The following is a 16569-nucleotide window of genomic DNA, read 5'->3' as shown; positions in this document are numbered from 1 at the left end:
TAATTTATTTGTATATGATTAATACAGGAAATGATTTAAAGGAGAATATCTAATTATGTGCTGATGATGCAAAACTGGAGAGAGAAACAGTTAATAAAGAAAATATGGAGATCCTGCAGATGACTTTAATAGTCTGGCAGCATGAAGAAAGATAATGATTGAAAGTCCTGCAGGACACTGATGATACTAGTGATAAGGATTTTTTTTGGATGATAGTGGGAAGGGAATTGAAAGAAGGTATATTGCAAAAGTGGCAAAATAGCTCATCACATTAAGTTATATTTTACATACCTCTTTCATATTCTCTTGGCCTCTTCATAGCTTCATTAACTCTTACGGAATAATCCAAATGCTGAGAACTTGATCTGTATGACTCAGTCTGCAATTTACAACTTACATTTACTTCATTTTTTCAAATGAAATATAAGATAAATAGTAGTCTAACTCTACTCAACTTTCTCTCTTAAATTCTTAGAAGCAAAATTATTTTAGAAAACAAGTATGACAGGTATATAAAAGCAATAAAATTATATTTTAATGGATCTGCTATAGAAATTGCTTAATAATAATCAGAGAAGTTGAATACAAGAAGAAATTAAATCATGGGGGGGAGGGATGAAGTAAGCAAACAGAGAGAGAAAACTGTCAACCAATTAGTAATCACAAATATGTATTCTTCAAGTTAAGATCCATAGTAGATCTCCTTCCCCTACATAACTTACCTCTTGAAAACCTTAATTCTACATTTACCTCAGACAATGCTCAATCCAACAGTCAAGTTCAGATCCCCCTTCTCAAACTGATGCTTATCTTCAGTATTTCCTGCACAAATATCACTTCTCTAGCAACTTTGATATCCAAAAAAAATTTGCTCCTTACTCCTTTGAGCTCAACCTTCAACAATGCTGTTAACTCAATGAAACATCTCTCAAAACTGACAGTGATACACCATCTAGTTTACTCAGTTCTCCATATACTTACTCACCATCAGTTGTTTGCTTAATATCTCATTTGTCTTTTGAGTGGCTGCTGGTCTATTTTTCTCATCAACTAATTGCATCATCCCCATAATTATTCTGTCTTTTACTGGCCACGTATCAACAACACATTCTGGTATTTTTCATTTCCTTATTGGCTAATTACTGCTCATAGTGAAGTGTTGAAATCCTTATCAATCGTTACCTCTTCTCCTCACTTGCTCTTTGTATTTTTCATGCCACTCATCTTATGCTGATTCTATAACAGCTTCTTCTTCTTATTATTATTATTATTATTAAACAAGACCTCATGGAGTCAAAGACTCATCTAGGAGGTCCTTTTATCTCACACACATCTCATCATACCGGGTCTTAAACACATTCAAACTCCTTGCAGACACCACACTCTCAGGCAAGGCATTCCAATCATTCACAACTCTGCACGAAAAAAACCTGCCTCTCACTCCCCTACTCACACCCTCTTTATACAGTTTCCAGGGATGACCTCTGGTTCTCCCCTGATCTCCCACTATTCGCTGTAGAACTTCTCCACCATTGATCCTATAGCAACCCCTTACCAACTTGTAGGTCTCTATCATATCTCCCCTCTTCCTTCTCTCCACTAGTCTCTGCAAATTACATCTTTTCAATCTTTCCTCATACTCGACATTCCAGAGGTCAGAAACTACCTTAGTCAGTCGCCTTTGGACCCTTTCCAACATCTCCTCATCCTTCTGAAAACCAGGTGACCAAATCTGGGCACAATAGTCCATGTGTGGCCTAATCAAAGCCTTATACAATGGAACAAGAATCTCCCTACTTCTACACGTCAGTGTCCTCCTCATCATTCCCAGAAGTCTTTGTGTTGTCTTCACAATTTTGGCGATGTGACCCCTAAATTTTAGATCCTTATCCACTATCACTCCCAGATCTCTTATTTCCTCTACTTCCAACAATATATTCTTACCAAGCATAAATTCTGCATCCCATCTTTGTTTTCCAAATTTTAAAACCTTACATTTTGCAACATTGAACTCACACCCCCATTTGCTTGCCCAATCACTCAATTTATTCAAGTCTTCTTGCAAGGCCACAACATCTTCACTACTCTTTATGGTTCTTCCCAACTTTGCATCATCTGCAAACAACTGAATATCTCCATCCAAATCTTCGCCAATATCATTAATATACAAGTTAAATAGTAATGGCCCTAAAACAGATCCCTGAGGCACTCCACTAGTGACTTTCCTTTTCCTGGATATTGCACCCCCATACACAACTTGTTGATGCCTATCAGATAGCCAGTCTCCAATCCAATGCACTAATCTAATATCCAACCCCATCTGCTCTAGTTTGACTGTCAACTTATCATGAGGCACTCTATCAAAAGCTTTTGCGAAATCCAAGTATATTACTGTGTATCCTTCTCCTCTGTCCAAGGAAGCAGTCACTTTATTGTAATAAGTAAGTAGATTACTAAAACACGACCTGGTAAACAGGTCGTGTTTTCTTCTTCCAGAAAAAGATGGCATTATGCATACTTAATCTCTTCTTTCATCCAATGAAAGTTTTTCACTTGGTTGTAAATTAAATGAAAAGATGGCGAGAAATTATATTCTTGTTTAATCCATTATTCATGTATAAGCAAACGTTTGCATGTGAAATATTTTCATGACTAGGTTACTTGTATAGAGAGGCTAATAACTTCACATTAATTGTCTTAGTATCCCATAATGCAAAGCACACATCCTTTTGGGTGTGTACAATACTATGCATTATGGGAAGGGCCACTATCCACACTGGTTTTGACCTTTATTGAGGTCTCATCAGTGGGAGCCAGATCCCAGAAAGGGATACCAAGGTTGAAATAATGCAGAAGTCATATTTTCCGTAGTTGGCCTAGTCATGACCAACTATGGAAAATATGACTGTCGGTCTTAGCGTGACGGAAGTTAGAGGTTAGCGATTGGGGGGGGGGGATAGTGGTGAGCCCGTGGCTGTACCTTCTTTCTGTAGGTAAAATTTGTTTTGCCACACGAAGTAACCGGACTGTAGTATGTGGGCAAAGAGGGCCATAATGTCGGGCGGAAATTTGTTCTGTAGTAGGAGAATTGTGTCATTGACGGGGACATTAGTGAAAAGGGCAGAAGCATCGAAACTGACTAATAAGTCGTCTTTGTCGAGTGTTATGTTTTTAATTTTGCTTATAAAGTGTTGTGTGTTTTTTATGTAGGGGGGGGGGGAATGACCTACCAACTCCTTGAATGTTGCCACTAATTTCTTGGCTAAGTGGGACTGTCTATTCCTTCCACGATTGGTTGAAGGGGCACATTTTGTTTGTGTATTTTCGGAACCCCATATATTCTGGGGGGGGGGCGTAGTGGGGTTTGAGTTTTTTAACCGTGTCTGGGGGCCAAGAAGTGACGGTCTTGAGTAGTTTCTCTGTTTTATCCTTTATCCTTTTTGTTGGGTTATAATTTACCATTTTATATGTGTTGTTATCGGCTACTAGTTGATTCATTTGAAGTACATATGTTGACCTGTCAAGGACAACGGTGGCATTGCCTTTATCTGCTTTCATTATTATTATGTTTTGTTTGGCTTTTAATGACTTAATTGTAAGATTGTTCTGTATTGTTTTCTTAGCGTTCAGGACATTACTAGTTTCTGGTCTTATTTTATCTGCTATATTGTTAGGTAGGGACCTGATGCCTCTTTCAATGTGGTAGATAAAATCCAATTTGTTTACCTTTTTAGGTGCTATTGCGTAGTTAAGTCCTTTATTCAGTAGCGTAAGTTCGCTGTTGTTCAGGGTGTGGCTTGATAGGTTCATCATGTGGTTCTTGCTTGCCGGTGGTTGGTCGTTCCTTGTCTCCCTTGTTTGTTGTTCATTGTTGGTGTTTATCGGGAAGAAAGTCTTCTGATTGGATGGATTCCTGTGATTGGCCGCCATATTTTGCCATTGTTTCAAACTGTGGAAACATCTGGATTACTGTGCTCAGGCCCAGTCACCTGTGTTTCTTGATATGAGAAAATGGTGGAGAGGATCTAGAGACGAGTTACCAGGATGATGAGTGGTCTGTGGAATGCTCCCTATGAGGACAGATTGAGGGTTTGCAGGTTGCAAAAGTTGGTTGATTGGCAAAAAAGAGGAGATATGATAAAAATATTTAAGTTACTTAAATGTTTCTATCATATATTATTATTATATATTATTAACTTCAAAATATTTTAACTTAAAGACTTTATAGTATTAATATAGAGAAAATATTTCAGCATTTGGCCAGAGGGGTAGAACAAAAGGTCATCCCTGGAAACTGGGTAAGAGTGTGGTTTGCAAAGTTGCAAGAATTCAATTTTTCACTTGGAGAGTGGTGAATGAATGAATGGAATGGGTTGCCAGAGTCAGTTGTGAATGCTTGGTCTGTTAATGGATTCATGGAAGGATATAATAGATATTGTGTGGATAGTTTGGGTCTCCCACAATGAGTCTTTGAACGCCTGTGCAATAATAATAATAATAATAATAACGTGTTTGGTCTCTTACAATGAGTCTCGAAATTTCATGGAATTGTCTGGATAATAATAATAAATACAGTTGATCCTTGAACAACGTGAGGATTAGAGGCACCAATCCCCCGTGTTGTTCAAAAATCCATAACTTTTGACTTCCCCAAAACTTAACTACTAATAGAGTACTGTTGACCGGAAGCCTTACTGATACTGATAACAAACAGTCAATAGTACTCTATTGACTGTTTTGTATGGTATTTATGTATGTATTAATTTTGTATGAACATTTTGTATGGTATGTATGTATTATATACTATATTCTTACAATAAAGTAAGCTAGAGAAAATAAAATATTAGAGGAAATCACGTGGAAGTGAAAATACATTTATAATACTGTGTTTATCGATATCATAAGTTTACATCATCTGTTTACATGATGAATTGTACGTCTGTCAGTACCCACATCAATATTGTCTTATATGATACAAAATACTATAGATGTTTTACGTATTACTAACATTAGACATAAAAAATTAAAAGATAATATGAAAAAGAAATTATTCTTATTTATTTACAAGTTAACTATTCATGCATTTATAATGAAGCAGCAGCAATATGATTGCTTTATAGTAGTCTATTACAACTGATACAATTGCTTCATGGTAGCCTAGCCTATACACTAATGAATTATTCTGAAATTTTTATTTTATGCTCATTAATTAATTTATTAATAACAGTTAATTTTATGCAGTTTTGATTTAATATTGCATATTTATGTTTGTTTACATTTCTTTCAACTGCATACAGCCATGTATGGTCTGTAAGCGTGTGTGTGTGCGCGCGTGCATAAGTTTTGATAAAATTTAACTTGTTATAATAGTTTTATGTATACTTATGGCAGTCATCATCATGCATATCAAGGATGTAGGCTTAGCATGGCCTGTTCCGGCCTTAGAAGTCATCGTTGAATCGTTTAAGAGGACGTACCGGTTTTCTTTTTCCTAATGGCTTGTACTTTAAGGCTTGTTTTGGTAATCTTTGTATTTTCATTCTTTGAACGTGTTCCGTCCATTTATGTTTATATTTTTTAATTTTTTCTATTACTGGTTCTTGGTTTAATTCTTTCATAATTTCTTCTGTGATCAAATAGGGTATACTTTGCCGTTTTTCTCATAAACTTCATTTCTGCTGTTGTTAATCTTTGTCTTTTTGTTTTATTGTCCAGATTTCGCTTCCATACATTAAGACTGGTAGGGCTAATGTATTGTATACTTTTAGTCTGGTTTGCTTTTGAACTAGGTTTGGTTTAAATATAGAGTTAATTACACCTGTTATTTTTAAATATTTTGCAATTTTTACATTTATATCTTTTTCATTTTCATATGTGATCGTACATCCTAGGTAGTTAAATGAATTCACCTGTTCTAAGATCTTGTTATCCATTACTATTTTAGTTCTTGCTGGATCTTGTCCTTTAAAGGCCATAGTTTTTGATTTTTCTGTTGATATTATCATACCATAATCTTTGGATATCTCATTTAGATCTAAAATAGCTTTCTGTAGTTTATCTTCAGAATTTGTAATTATTATTTGGTCGTCGGCAAAGAGGAGAGTGTTTAAGTTTACTGTAGGAGAAAGTTTAAGTCCTTGATGTAAATTTTTATTCCATTTTATTATTATTTCATTTAAGTAGATATTAAAAAGAGTTGCTGAGAGGACATCCCTGTCGGACCCCCTTGGTTTATCTCTCTCGTATATGATAGCTCTTTTCTTTTTTCATTTCTTTTCTCGTGATTTAATCTTATTTGTATTTGATTATTTTCATATATACTTGTGATAGCTTTTAGGATATTATTTGGTATTTGTCTTTCTTTTAATATTAAATAATATGTTTCTTTTAACTTTGTCAAATGCTTTTTTCAAAGTCAATAAATCGATATGTGTTTCTAAATTGTATTCTCTTCTTTTCTCTATTATTAATTTTTTGGTCTTTCCTAAGCTTTCATTTGTTGCTGCATTTAGTATCATTTTTATATTAAGCCATTCTATTTCCATTTCTTCATTTTGTTTTATTTTGTCTAGATATTGATTACTTCTTTGTTCATATAGCCATTGTACATTTGTGTCTTTCAATAGTCTAGTTTTATAAACGAATGTTTCAATTTTTCTTTCTGTTCTTGTTACTTGTAGCCATTTAGGTGGTAATCTTAATTTTATTTTAACAAGGAAGTGGTCACTGCTTATTTCATATCCTCTGTGAACTCTAACATCTAGTGAAAATTTTGATGTCTTTTCATTTAGTATAAAGTAATCTAATATTGATTTCCATCCCCTTGCTGCCCAAGTATATTTATGTATGTCTTTATGTTTATAGAAGGAATTCATTATTTTTAGGTTATTATAAACTACAAAGTCAATCAATTTTTTACCATTCCTGTTTAGAGTATGTTCTCCATGTATTCCTATATTATTATTAATTTTTGTGTTTCCAATCTTGCATTTAAGTCTCCTGCTAAAATTATGTAATCATTTTTATTTATTTTATTATATATGTTTTGTAGCTGATTATAAAAATCAATATTATCTTGTTCTCTTCCTTCTTCTGGGGCATATAAACCAATTATTGTTAAATAGCCTCTATATATTTTTATTCTAGCTTCTATTATTCTTTCATTCCATAATTTATAATGTTTAAACTGTTTTGAAAGGGAGTTATGAATCCAAATCATGACTCCTGCCTGTGCTCTTTGGTCTCTGTCAACTCCACTGTATATCACATTAAAATTTTCAGTTCTCGTGGTTCCTTTTAATTTCTTTTTTGTTTCAGTTATTACTGCTATTTTAAAATTTCTTTCATTTAATAATTGGTCTAATTCTATTTCTTTATATGCTATTCCTCTTACATTCCAGTTTGCTATGTGTATTATATTTTGTCGTTTCCATTTTTGCTTTACCTTTTCCAGGGTCGTTTCCTATAGATTCAATCCGATTATCTTTTTCTGTCAGCTTACTAGTAGAATTATGTTCTCCATGTCAGAGGACTAGCTTGACAATGGAATAGTTCAGTGGTAGGGCTGCTACCTTAAGGCTTCTGAACTAGCCTTCTTCCGAATTTAAACCCATAGGAGGAATAGGGTATATTGAAGGGGGAAAGAGTAGATTATAGAAGAATTACAGTAAGGTTTATAGAGAGGGCATAGTTGTAAGGCCAGAAAAGACCCCGTGGCCCTCGAGTACTCTAATAGCATAGGGGTCATAAAATAAGAAGAGTTGGCTAATAAGGCCTTATAGGAAAGATTAAAGTAAGTGGATCTTCCTCAAAGTAGTAGAAGGAGAGGAGATAGATCCAGCTAGGGGTCCATGGGAGTGCCACTTCCCTTACAATCAAGATGATTGCCCCTTATGGCCCTGTTGGTCCACGAGTCCTTATTCAGTATATTCGGATCATCCAACCATATACACACGCACAAACGCACACACACACAGTGGGCTCCCCTATCTGCCACCCAGGGGACGCGTTCTCTAGGGGTTACAGGGTCCCCCGAGAGTACTTATGGCAATAAATGATAAAACAGACTAGTAGCTACATGTATTTCACACATTCATGACATACTTAACTTTTTCTTCATTTTTTTCATATTTCTAAGCTACATGATTCATCTGCAAGTTTTGCAAATTGTTGCACATCTCCAAAAAATTTTCCAATATTTATTCAAAAAACCGCACTAAGTGGAACCACGCAGTTCAAAACCCATGTTCTTCAAGGGTGAACTGTATACACAAAGAGACCATAAGGCACTGAGGTGCCCATGCAATAATAATAATGATGATGTAATGGATAATCTTAATCTGTAGAACTTACCATAGATCTTCATTTTGCAACAATAAATGTTCCTTATAATGAAAATATCAAATATTTAACAATAAAAGTTTTTTTTTTTGTGGTTTTTTTCTGCATTTAAAAATGGAAATGATAATCCAAAAAAAATAAATAAATAAATAAATTTACAAACCTGACTGAAATATTTTTTTGGAATTTTAGTGAAAATAGACTTTGTCTGCTTCCACTCATCACACCAGTAAGATTGAGTTTTTACTGCATCTAATATCACATCAACACAGGTTGTAGTTTCTAATAAAATATACATATTAATTTAGGAAATTTCAGTGACTTATTTTATAAAATAATATAAAATAACATATGCATAAAGATATACAGTATTAGTAAACAGCATTAACTTTCATGTTATCCACACCACTCAGGACTGAATATTTATAGCAAATCGATTATAGCAATTAATCAATTCAATTAGAGTCATGAAAACTTATACTGGATTTATGCTGAGGTTGTTATACCTCTAAATAAAGTAAACAGCTCAGGTTAATATTTCAATTTTGATATTATAGTTAATGTTACTTTCATTCATAAGACGAACCATACTATTATTAAACAAGACCTCATGGAGTCAAAGACTCATCTGGGGATACACATGCTATTCCATATTTTAAATAGTAGGAATAGTATTATTCCTTGACTTATGCCTGATTTACATTAAACCATTTTCTTGTACATCCTGCAGTTTTAACTGAAGGTTTATAACTTAAGTTAAAGGTCTTATATTTATCTGTATACTGTTCCATTACAATGACCACATAATTGGTCATTGTTAACACTATATTCCACCAAAATGATGAAAGTAAATTCACATGGAGAGATGTTGCTTGGTATTGTGACTGAAGTAACTAAATCTATGAAGCTAGTGCATTATGTATTTTAATTGCTATTATTACTATTATTTTTGTTATTCCAGTTCTTCAAGAAATCATGACAGGTCCAGTTCACCTTAGACCAACACAAAGCCTATCATACCATTCCTTAATCTTATCCACTGTTTGCATTCTCACTACTACCCTCTCGAGCAATCCATTCCATACATAAAAGTACTTCTTATCCTTTTACTACTTCCTTGTGGAACTTCCAGGGATGGTCTATTGTTCTTCTTTACTCTCATCCTATCTTATAAAAAATCTCCTCAGTGTCAATTCAATGTGCTGAAATACCTTTCAACAGCTTACATGGCTGATCATATCCTGCCCTGGTCTTTTATCTACCTCTATAGTTTGCATGCCCTCCCTCAGGCTATCCTCATAACCAGTTTTATATAGTCCTGATATTAGTTTTGTTGTCTGTCTCAGAATCACTCTCTAAGGTGATGACTTTGTCCCCTGGATTAATCCAATGGAACCACCACACTTATCTCTAATCATCAATATCCTTCTCAATACTGCAGCTATTTTCTGGGTTGGCTTAACAAACTTTGCAATATATCCTCCAAACTTCTATCTACAATCATGCAAAGATATCTTGCTTGCTCCACTTCTTCCAATATAACTCCAAGCATTCCATCTGCAGGCACCAAATTTCAAAACCTCACGTTTAGCTCTACTAAACTGATATCCCCATTCATTTGCCCATCATCTTTCCAGCTTATTCGAATCCTCTTGAAGAGCTACAACATAAGCACTATTACTAATAACCCTCCAAAGCTTAATAACATCTCCAAACAACTGAATGTCTTCTTGTAATTTAGTCGTAAGGTCATTGACATCAAGATCGAATAGTAATGATCCCAGTATTGAACCTGGTGTAGCTTCACTTGTAATCTTAAACTATATACTCCTTAATATCTGTTAAGAAAGCCAATTACCTATGGCTGAAGCAACTAAGGCTGTGAAGTTAGTGCAGTATATTAACTGTTCGATACTTCTGTCCAGAAGCATTCAAGTGGGAATGAAAAGCTTTATCATTTCTGTAAAAGACCATGGAAAGAGCCCACACAAGAAACAAGGAAAAATCTTATTGACTAATTTTTGTTGAGAGTGATATCTGTATGTTAGTCCAGAACATAAAAGGTATAGAGGATTTGAAAAAGGAAGTGATCACCATTCCGTTTTGAGCAGTATAAAATAAATAGCATGCTGAAAATAAAAATATGCATGAAAATTAAAAAAAAAATCAAAGTCAAGCAGCATTCAGAAGTGAACTGTAGACTGAAATATACAAATATTATTGGAGAACGAAAACCAAACCTAGGATACTCTTCGTTGGCGAAATATAACTGAAAACATTTTGGAAGTTTATTTTGCACTTGGTTAGACTATAATAAATTTAATTTAATCCTTTATCCAAGTGTAAGCAAACAAAGTTTGCACCTGAAAATATCTTCAGGACTGAGGTAAGGTGGTACATCCCTTGGCAACTCGTAGCAAAGGTGGATCAAGCTCTCATCACTTCTTGTCTCAGTATCTCCCATAATGCAAAGCACATCTCCTTGCGGACATGTATGCTGCTATGCATCAAGGCAGTGTTTCTCAAACTTCAGATATCCGCGTACCCCTTCTTAAATTTTCATTATTACCAAGTACCCCTAATTAATCAATTTAAAAAATAAATTCATTAATTAATTAAAAATAAATCTGAAGAATTAATTAAAGAATCAATTAACATTAATAAATTCATTTAAAATATTAATTAAAATTAAATATCTATTTTATTTGAATTTATATGTTCATGTAAACAAAAAATATGATTTATTTTTAAATTTTGGTTCTCTAGAGATGTCAGATGACACACTCATCACGTTTTCTTGTTGCTTACAGCTACTTGTATTTGCTATATTGATCTCTTTTGGGGGGTTATAAATCCAATCTTTAACTAATAATCCATACGTAAGAATTTGAAAGCTAAAAAAAAGTACTATATTTACTCGAACATAACTCTAACTTTTTTCCCAAAATTAAAGCTAAAAAATCGTGTTGCGAGATACGTGCAGGAGTTTTCGGAAACTAAAGTTTTCATAAAAAACTGAAAAAGGTGCGACTTACCAAGAAGATCCTACTCGCTATCACTACTTTTGGCATCAAGAACAGTTTCTTTGTGTACATCGTCAAAGTCTGGAGGTAGTGCAATACCAGAGCAACTCATGGCAGAGGTGGAGCAAGCTCCAAGCACTCTGCCGACTTCCAAAAATCAGTTTAACATCTTGGGCTCTGATGGAACCTGTATCAGATATTAAGCTGATAAGAACAGATACTACACTTTGATCTTAGCCTAAAGGCCGAGAAGTGAAAATATCGTCAAAGTCATCTACCCAAATAGCGTCATCTTCTTTCCCATTATATCAAACAAAAATTACCAGTAATTTACAAGACTTGAGATACGTAGAGCAGCGAAGAACTGCATATGATTGGTACAGTATTAACAAAAGGTCACGCGAACCAAAGACAAATTAGCATTTCAACAGTTGAGTTGAAATGCTAATTCATTTCAACTGAATTCCATAGTATCTGAAACATATTCACTATAAATTTGTTAGTTTTAACACGTTAACGACGGGGTGGTGTCAAGCAAAACCATGTGTTTCACCGGCAACATATGGTTTTGCTTGGTCTATACAGCAGTTTCTGTTGGAGGGGGGGATGCGACTCATTAGTTAGTGCCGTTTTATCTTTTTAAATATTATAAAATTGCCACGTACCCCCTAACGACCTTTCGCATATCCCAGGGGTATGTGTACCACACTTTGAGAAACACTGCATTAAGGGAAGGACCACTACCCAGACTAGTTTCGACCTTCATTGAGGTCTCGTCAGTGGGAGGCAGACCCAGAGTGGTGATACTAAGGCAGAAGCAATGGAGAGGTCATATTTACCTACACAAGTTGCCAACCGGTGTGCCACCTTATTATTAAATTACTCTGGATTTAGAGAGAGATGTTGGAAGTTTACTTTGCACTTGGTTAGACTATAATAAATTTAGTTTAATCCTTTATCCAAGTGTAAGCAAACAAAGTTTGCACCTGAAAATATCTTCAGGACTGAGGTAAGGTGGTACATCCCTTGGCAACTCATAGCAAAGGTGGATCAAGCTCTCAGTATCTCCCATAATGCAAAGCACATCTCCTTGCGGACATGTATACTGCTATGCATTATTATTATTATTATTATTATTCTGGGCAATTCCAAGGAGTCGACAGACTCATCGAGGGAAGCCCTAACATCATGTCAAGAACAACTATTCGACATTCACACAGTATCTATCATACCTTGCCTTGAACTCATTCACAGTCGTAGCACTCACCACAGACTCTGGCAGCTTATTCCACTCATTCACCACTCTCCAAGTAAAAAATCTAGCTCTAACACCCTTGTTAACCACATTCTTGCCCAGCTTCCATGCATGGCCCTAGTCCTTCCACCACCAGTCCTATTTTCAAAAATATCTTCTGGATTAATCTTATAGTAACCCTTCAGTAATTTGAATGTCTCAATCATATCAACCCTTTTCCGCCTATCGACCAATTTTTGCAAAACACAAATCTTCAACCTATTCTCATAAGGTTCATTCCACAGACCTGCTATCATCTTGGTCACTCGTCTCTGGATCCTCTCCACTTCCTCCCCATCACAAAGAAACCCTGGCGCCCATAACTGGGCACAGTAGTCCAGATGGGGTCTTATCAAGGCTAGATACAGAGGAACAATAACTTGTTTGTCTCTTCATGTTAAAGTATTTTTCAGAAGCCAAGTGATTTGATGAGCTGATTTAGCCACTTTTGCAATGTTCCCCCTAAACTTCAATTCCCTATCCACCAACACTCACAAATCTCTGGCCTCATCAATCTCCTGGAGTACGGTTCCACCAATGCGATATACTGCTGCTATTCTTTTCACCCCAAAATGCATAACCTTACACTTTGCCACATTAAATTGACATCCATTTTTCCTAGCCCAGTCCTCCAAACTATCCAAATCATCCTGTAAAATTTTGACATCCTGTGCACTCACAATTGCTGTACCCAATTTTGCATCATCAGCAAACAAGTGAACACTTCCTCTCAGATCCTTTCCTATATCATTGATGAACAAATTGAAAAGAAGTGGTCCAAGAACAGAGCACTGCGGCACACCACTAGTCACAAGCCGTCTTTTAGACTCGGCTCCTGAATAAACCATTCTCTGGTATCTGCATTAAGGGAAGGGCCACTACCAAGACTAGTTTTGACCTTTAATCAAGGTCTCATCAGTGGGTGGCAGACCCAGAGTGGTGATACTTTACTTTAATCCTTCAAGTGTAAGCAAACAAAGTTTGCACAAAGTTTAATAATAAGGTGGTACACCAGTTGGCAACTCATATAGGTAAATATGACTTCTCCATTGCTTCTGCCTCTTAACCTCTCATATATATGAGATCAATACTAAAAAAAAAAAATGCGCTATAATGAGGTGACAAATGCACTGGATTAGGGAGATGCATTACAGTGGAATTATTATGTAACACCTCCGGGGAATCCAAAGACTCATCAAGGGAGGATATATACTCTACAACTCTGTCTCCACCACTCCACCAACCTTCATCATCTATACCAATGCCATCTACTGCCGACCACCATCACTAGTATCACAGGCACTCACAACATCCATGCCCATGGCGGGATTCGAAACCGCAGCCTTTTGGCTGGAGATTGGATACACTAACCACTCGGCCAACCAGACTGGCAAAATGACTTATTTTTAGAAAACATCATCATTATTATTATTATTATCATGGTTTCTCTTATATATGAAGTCACTTTCAGAACTGGAAATTCCAACGTTGATCCAAATTGCTACAAACATCCTCTTTACTACAGTAGGTGGCCTCACCTAGCAAAGAAAACATATATTAAGAAGAAGGTATACTTGTATTTTTCAGAGGCCTTTGATCCATATGACAAGATGATAACTAAGCTGGAATGGATAGGACTGAATAAGAGAATAACTGAGGTTACTTGTGATTTTTTTGTGCTAATTGAAGAAACCTCTCATGCCACAAGTGTCAAATAATAATAATAATAATAACAACAGAATTCTGAGCTGGATAGTTTTATGCAGGAATGGTATTCAACATAGAAAGGTCACTAGCAGTCAGGGGGGGCACCAACACGGTGTGCAATGCATACAGGTGCCAAAGATTTCAGGCGAGTAGGAAATACTTAAAAAAAATATATTATTCATTAATTACCGGTATATCGAAATAAACTGCATTTTTGTTTAAATTTTAATTATATTTTATAGATTTGTCTTCAACAAATCATTTATAATCACTTATTTGTTATTATTCCTTAACATGCGGGAGCTCGCAGTTAATTTTGCAGCATATGATGTGGTATATCTGAGAGATATTTCTAGTATGTGCTAAAATGCAAAAAAAACATGAAACAACACTGCAAATATAATACATGATGGTACAAATTAAGTGAATATTGAATCCAACATTATTTCATAGCCGAATATTGAAACTACAAGAGTTTCATGCCGAACATATAGAAACTAAAAGTTTCGGCAGATGCAAGCATAAGCGACCTTATGGGCAACTCATAGTAAAGGTGGAGCAAGCTCCAGACCACTTTCCTTAGTATTTTCCTTAAATGTAAAGCACATCTTCTAGAGCAGCGCTTCCCAAAATGTGGCTGCGACGCTCTTGGTGGACATAGGTTTTGTTGAGGGGGATGAAGCATGAAATAATGAAAACAAAATTTAAAATCTTTTAAGACTAAGTAGATTCTTTTTATCTTATCTTAAAAGAAACGTATTTAATTTTTATTATTTTTTATATTTTAATAGAAAAAAAAGCACACACTGGTGCAGGTTCACAAATTTTGCTTCCTGCGTATTTTGGCGTTTAATGAATATTACTAAATATATGCTTATTCACATAAGTTTCATTTCAAAGCAGTGGTTAATTGTATTTACTTTGCTCTCCAGGGAAGCTCTAAATCTTCCCGTCCCTTTTATCACGCATTCGTAATCAAGCGACTGTTGATATTGACTTTATAGACTCAAGCAAAACCATATGTTGCAACGACAAAACACAGTATCTAACTAAAAACTATTGTTATTTATTAGATGTGTGCAAGTTCGATTTCGCAAGGCAACAATAAAATTCAACCGAATGTGTTAAAATTTGTAAACGTGTTAAAACTAAGAAATATATATACAGTGAATGTTATGGCAGTTTCACATATGGAATTCGGTTGAAGAGAGTTAGCATTTCAACTCAATTGTCAGCTTTGCTTTTATCTTTCGGTCGCGTGATGTTTGGTTAATACCACACGAATCATATGCACATTTTAATAACCTGCCTTTGCTGTCTGTTTCGCATTAGGCTTAATTACCATAAAGGGAGAAATGCCACAAAAGAGAAAAATGTTCCTGGTTCGGGGATTCCCTTATTCATGTAATTCACTAATTTCATGTTGTTAGTCTGTGGTGTGCCAGTATTGGTAAGTGGTGCTATTATTTGATCTATTCTACGTTAAAAATTTAACCCTGAGATAGATTAAGTGGCTGATAAAAAAAATATCCAGCAAACAATCAGAAGAAGCAGAAACAGACTCAAAAAAAAAGGATAGTATTTCATATTTTACCAGAACAGCCCATGTTGTCTTCAGCACCAAACAATAAGAGGCAAAAAATGTCGCATGAAAAAATTCGAAAATACGATCCTCCTTATTTGAAATATGGGTTTGTATCATCATATAATAATCCAAACAAACCTATGTGTGTAATCTGCTGTAAACAGTTATCAAATGATTGCATGCGACCCGGAAAACTTTGTCGCCATTTAGATACTGTTCATGGGAATATAAGAGCAAGACAATTGAGTTTTTTCAAATAAAGGCGGAAGAATTAAAACGACAAACTAAATGTTTTTCAAAGCATGTTAAACTGAATGACAAATTAGTAAAAGTATCTTTCAAAATTGCTTTGTTAATTGTAAAAACAAAGAAACCTCATACAAATTTACGAAACTATCTATGGTTCCGAAATATCAGAACCTTTAACCCCTTAACATACAAAGACATCTGTGATACGTCTTTTGTTTATTGCACGAAAATTGATTTTGAATTTTGGTTTAACATATAAATACAACCAAATATAGATGCTAGACAATCTTGTGCCTATTTCATTTCAGCAGAGAAAAGTTGCCAATGGCGTGTATCGGCTATTTCATTTGCACAAATTCGTCATTATTTTT

At 35.1% G+C, this 16569-nt stretch overlaps 1 protein-coding gene and 1 non-coding gene across 3 annotated transcripts in view; both read right to left on the bottom strand.

The window, feature by feature from the left end:
- LOC150105673 (uncharacterized) overlaps window positions 1-16569 on the bottom strand; it is a 211184-nt gene that overhangs the window by 152228 nt on the left and 42387 nt on the right. For both annotated transcript variants that reach the window (XM_090394995.1, XM_090394994.1), the window contains exons 4-5: window positions 8504-8622; window positions 292-379 (exon numbers count right to left, since the gene is read on the bottom strand). In XM_090394995.1, coding sequence (XP_090251121.1) covers window positions 292-379; window positions 8504-8622 — 207 coding nt within the window. The remainder of the gene's footprint in view (window positions 1-291; window positions 380-8503; window positions 8623-16569) is intronic.
- On the bottom strand, window positions 11428-11620 carry LOC150105674 (U2 spliceosomal RNA). Its single transcript, XR_016548514.1, has one exon. It is a non-coding gene; the product is annotated as a U2 spliceosomal RNA (small nuclear RNA).

This window comes from Typopeltis vanoorti, chromosome 6 (assembly GCF_054136105.1).
Source record: "Typopeltis vanoorti isolate ZY-2024b chromosome 6, IOZ_Tvanoo_1.0, whole genome shotgun sequence".
Taxonomy (NCBI): domain Eukaryota; kingdom Metazoa; phylum Arthropoda; class Arachnida; order Uropygi; family Thelyphonidae; genus Typopeltis; species Typopeltis vanoorti.
This window is presented reverse-complemented; position numbering and strand designations above follow the sequence as displayed.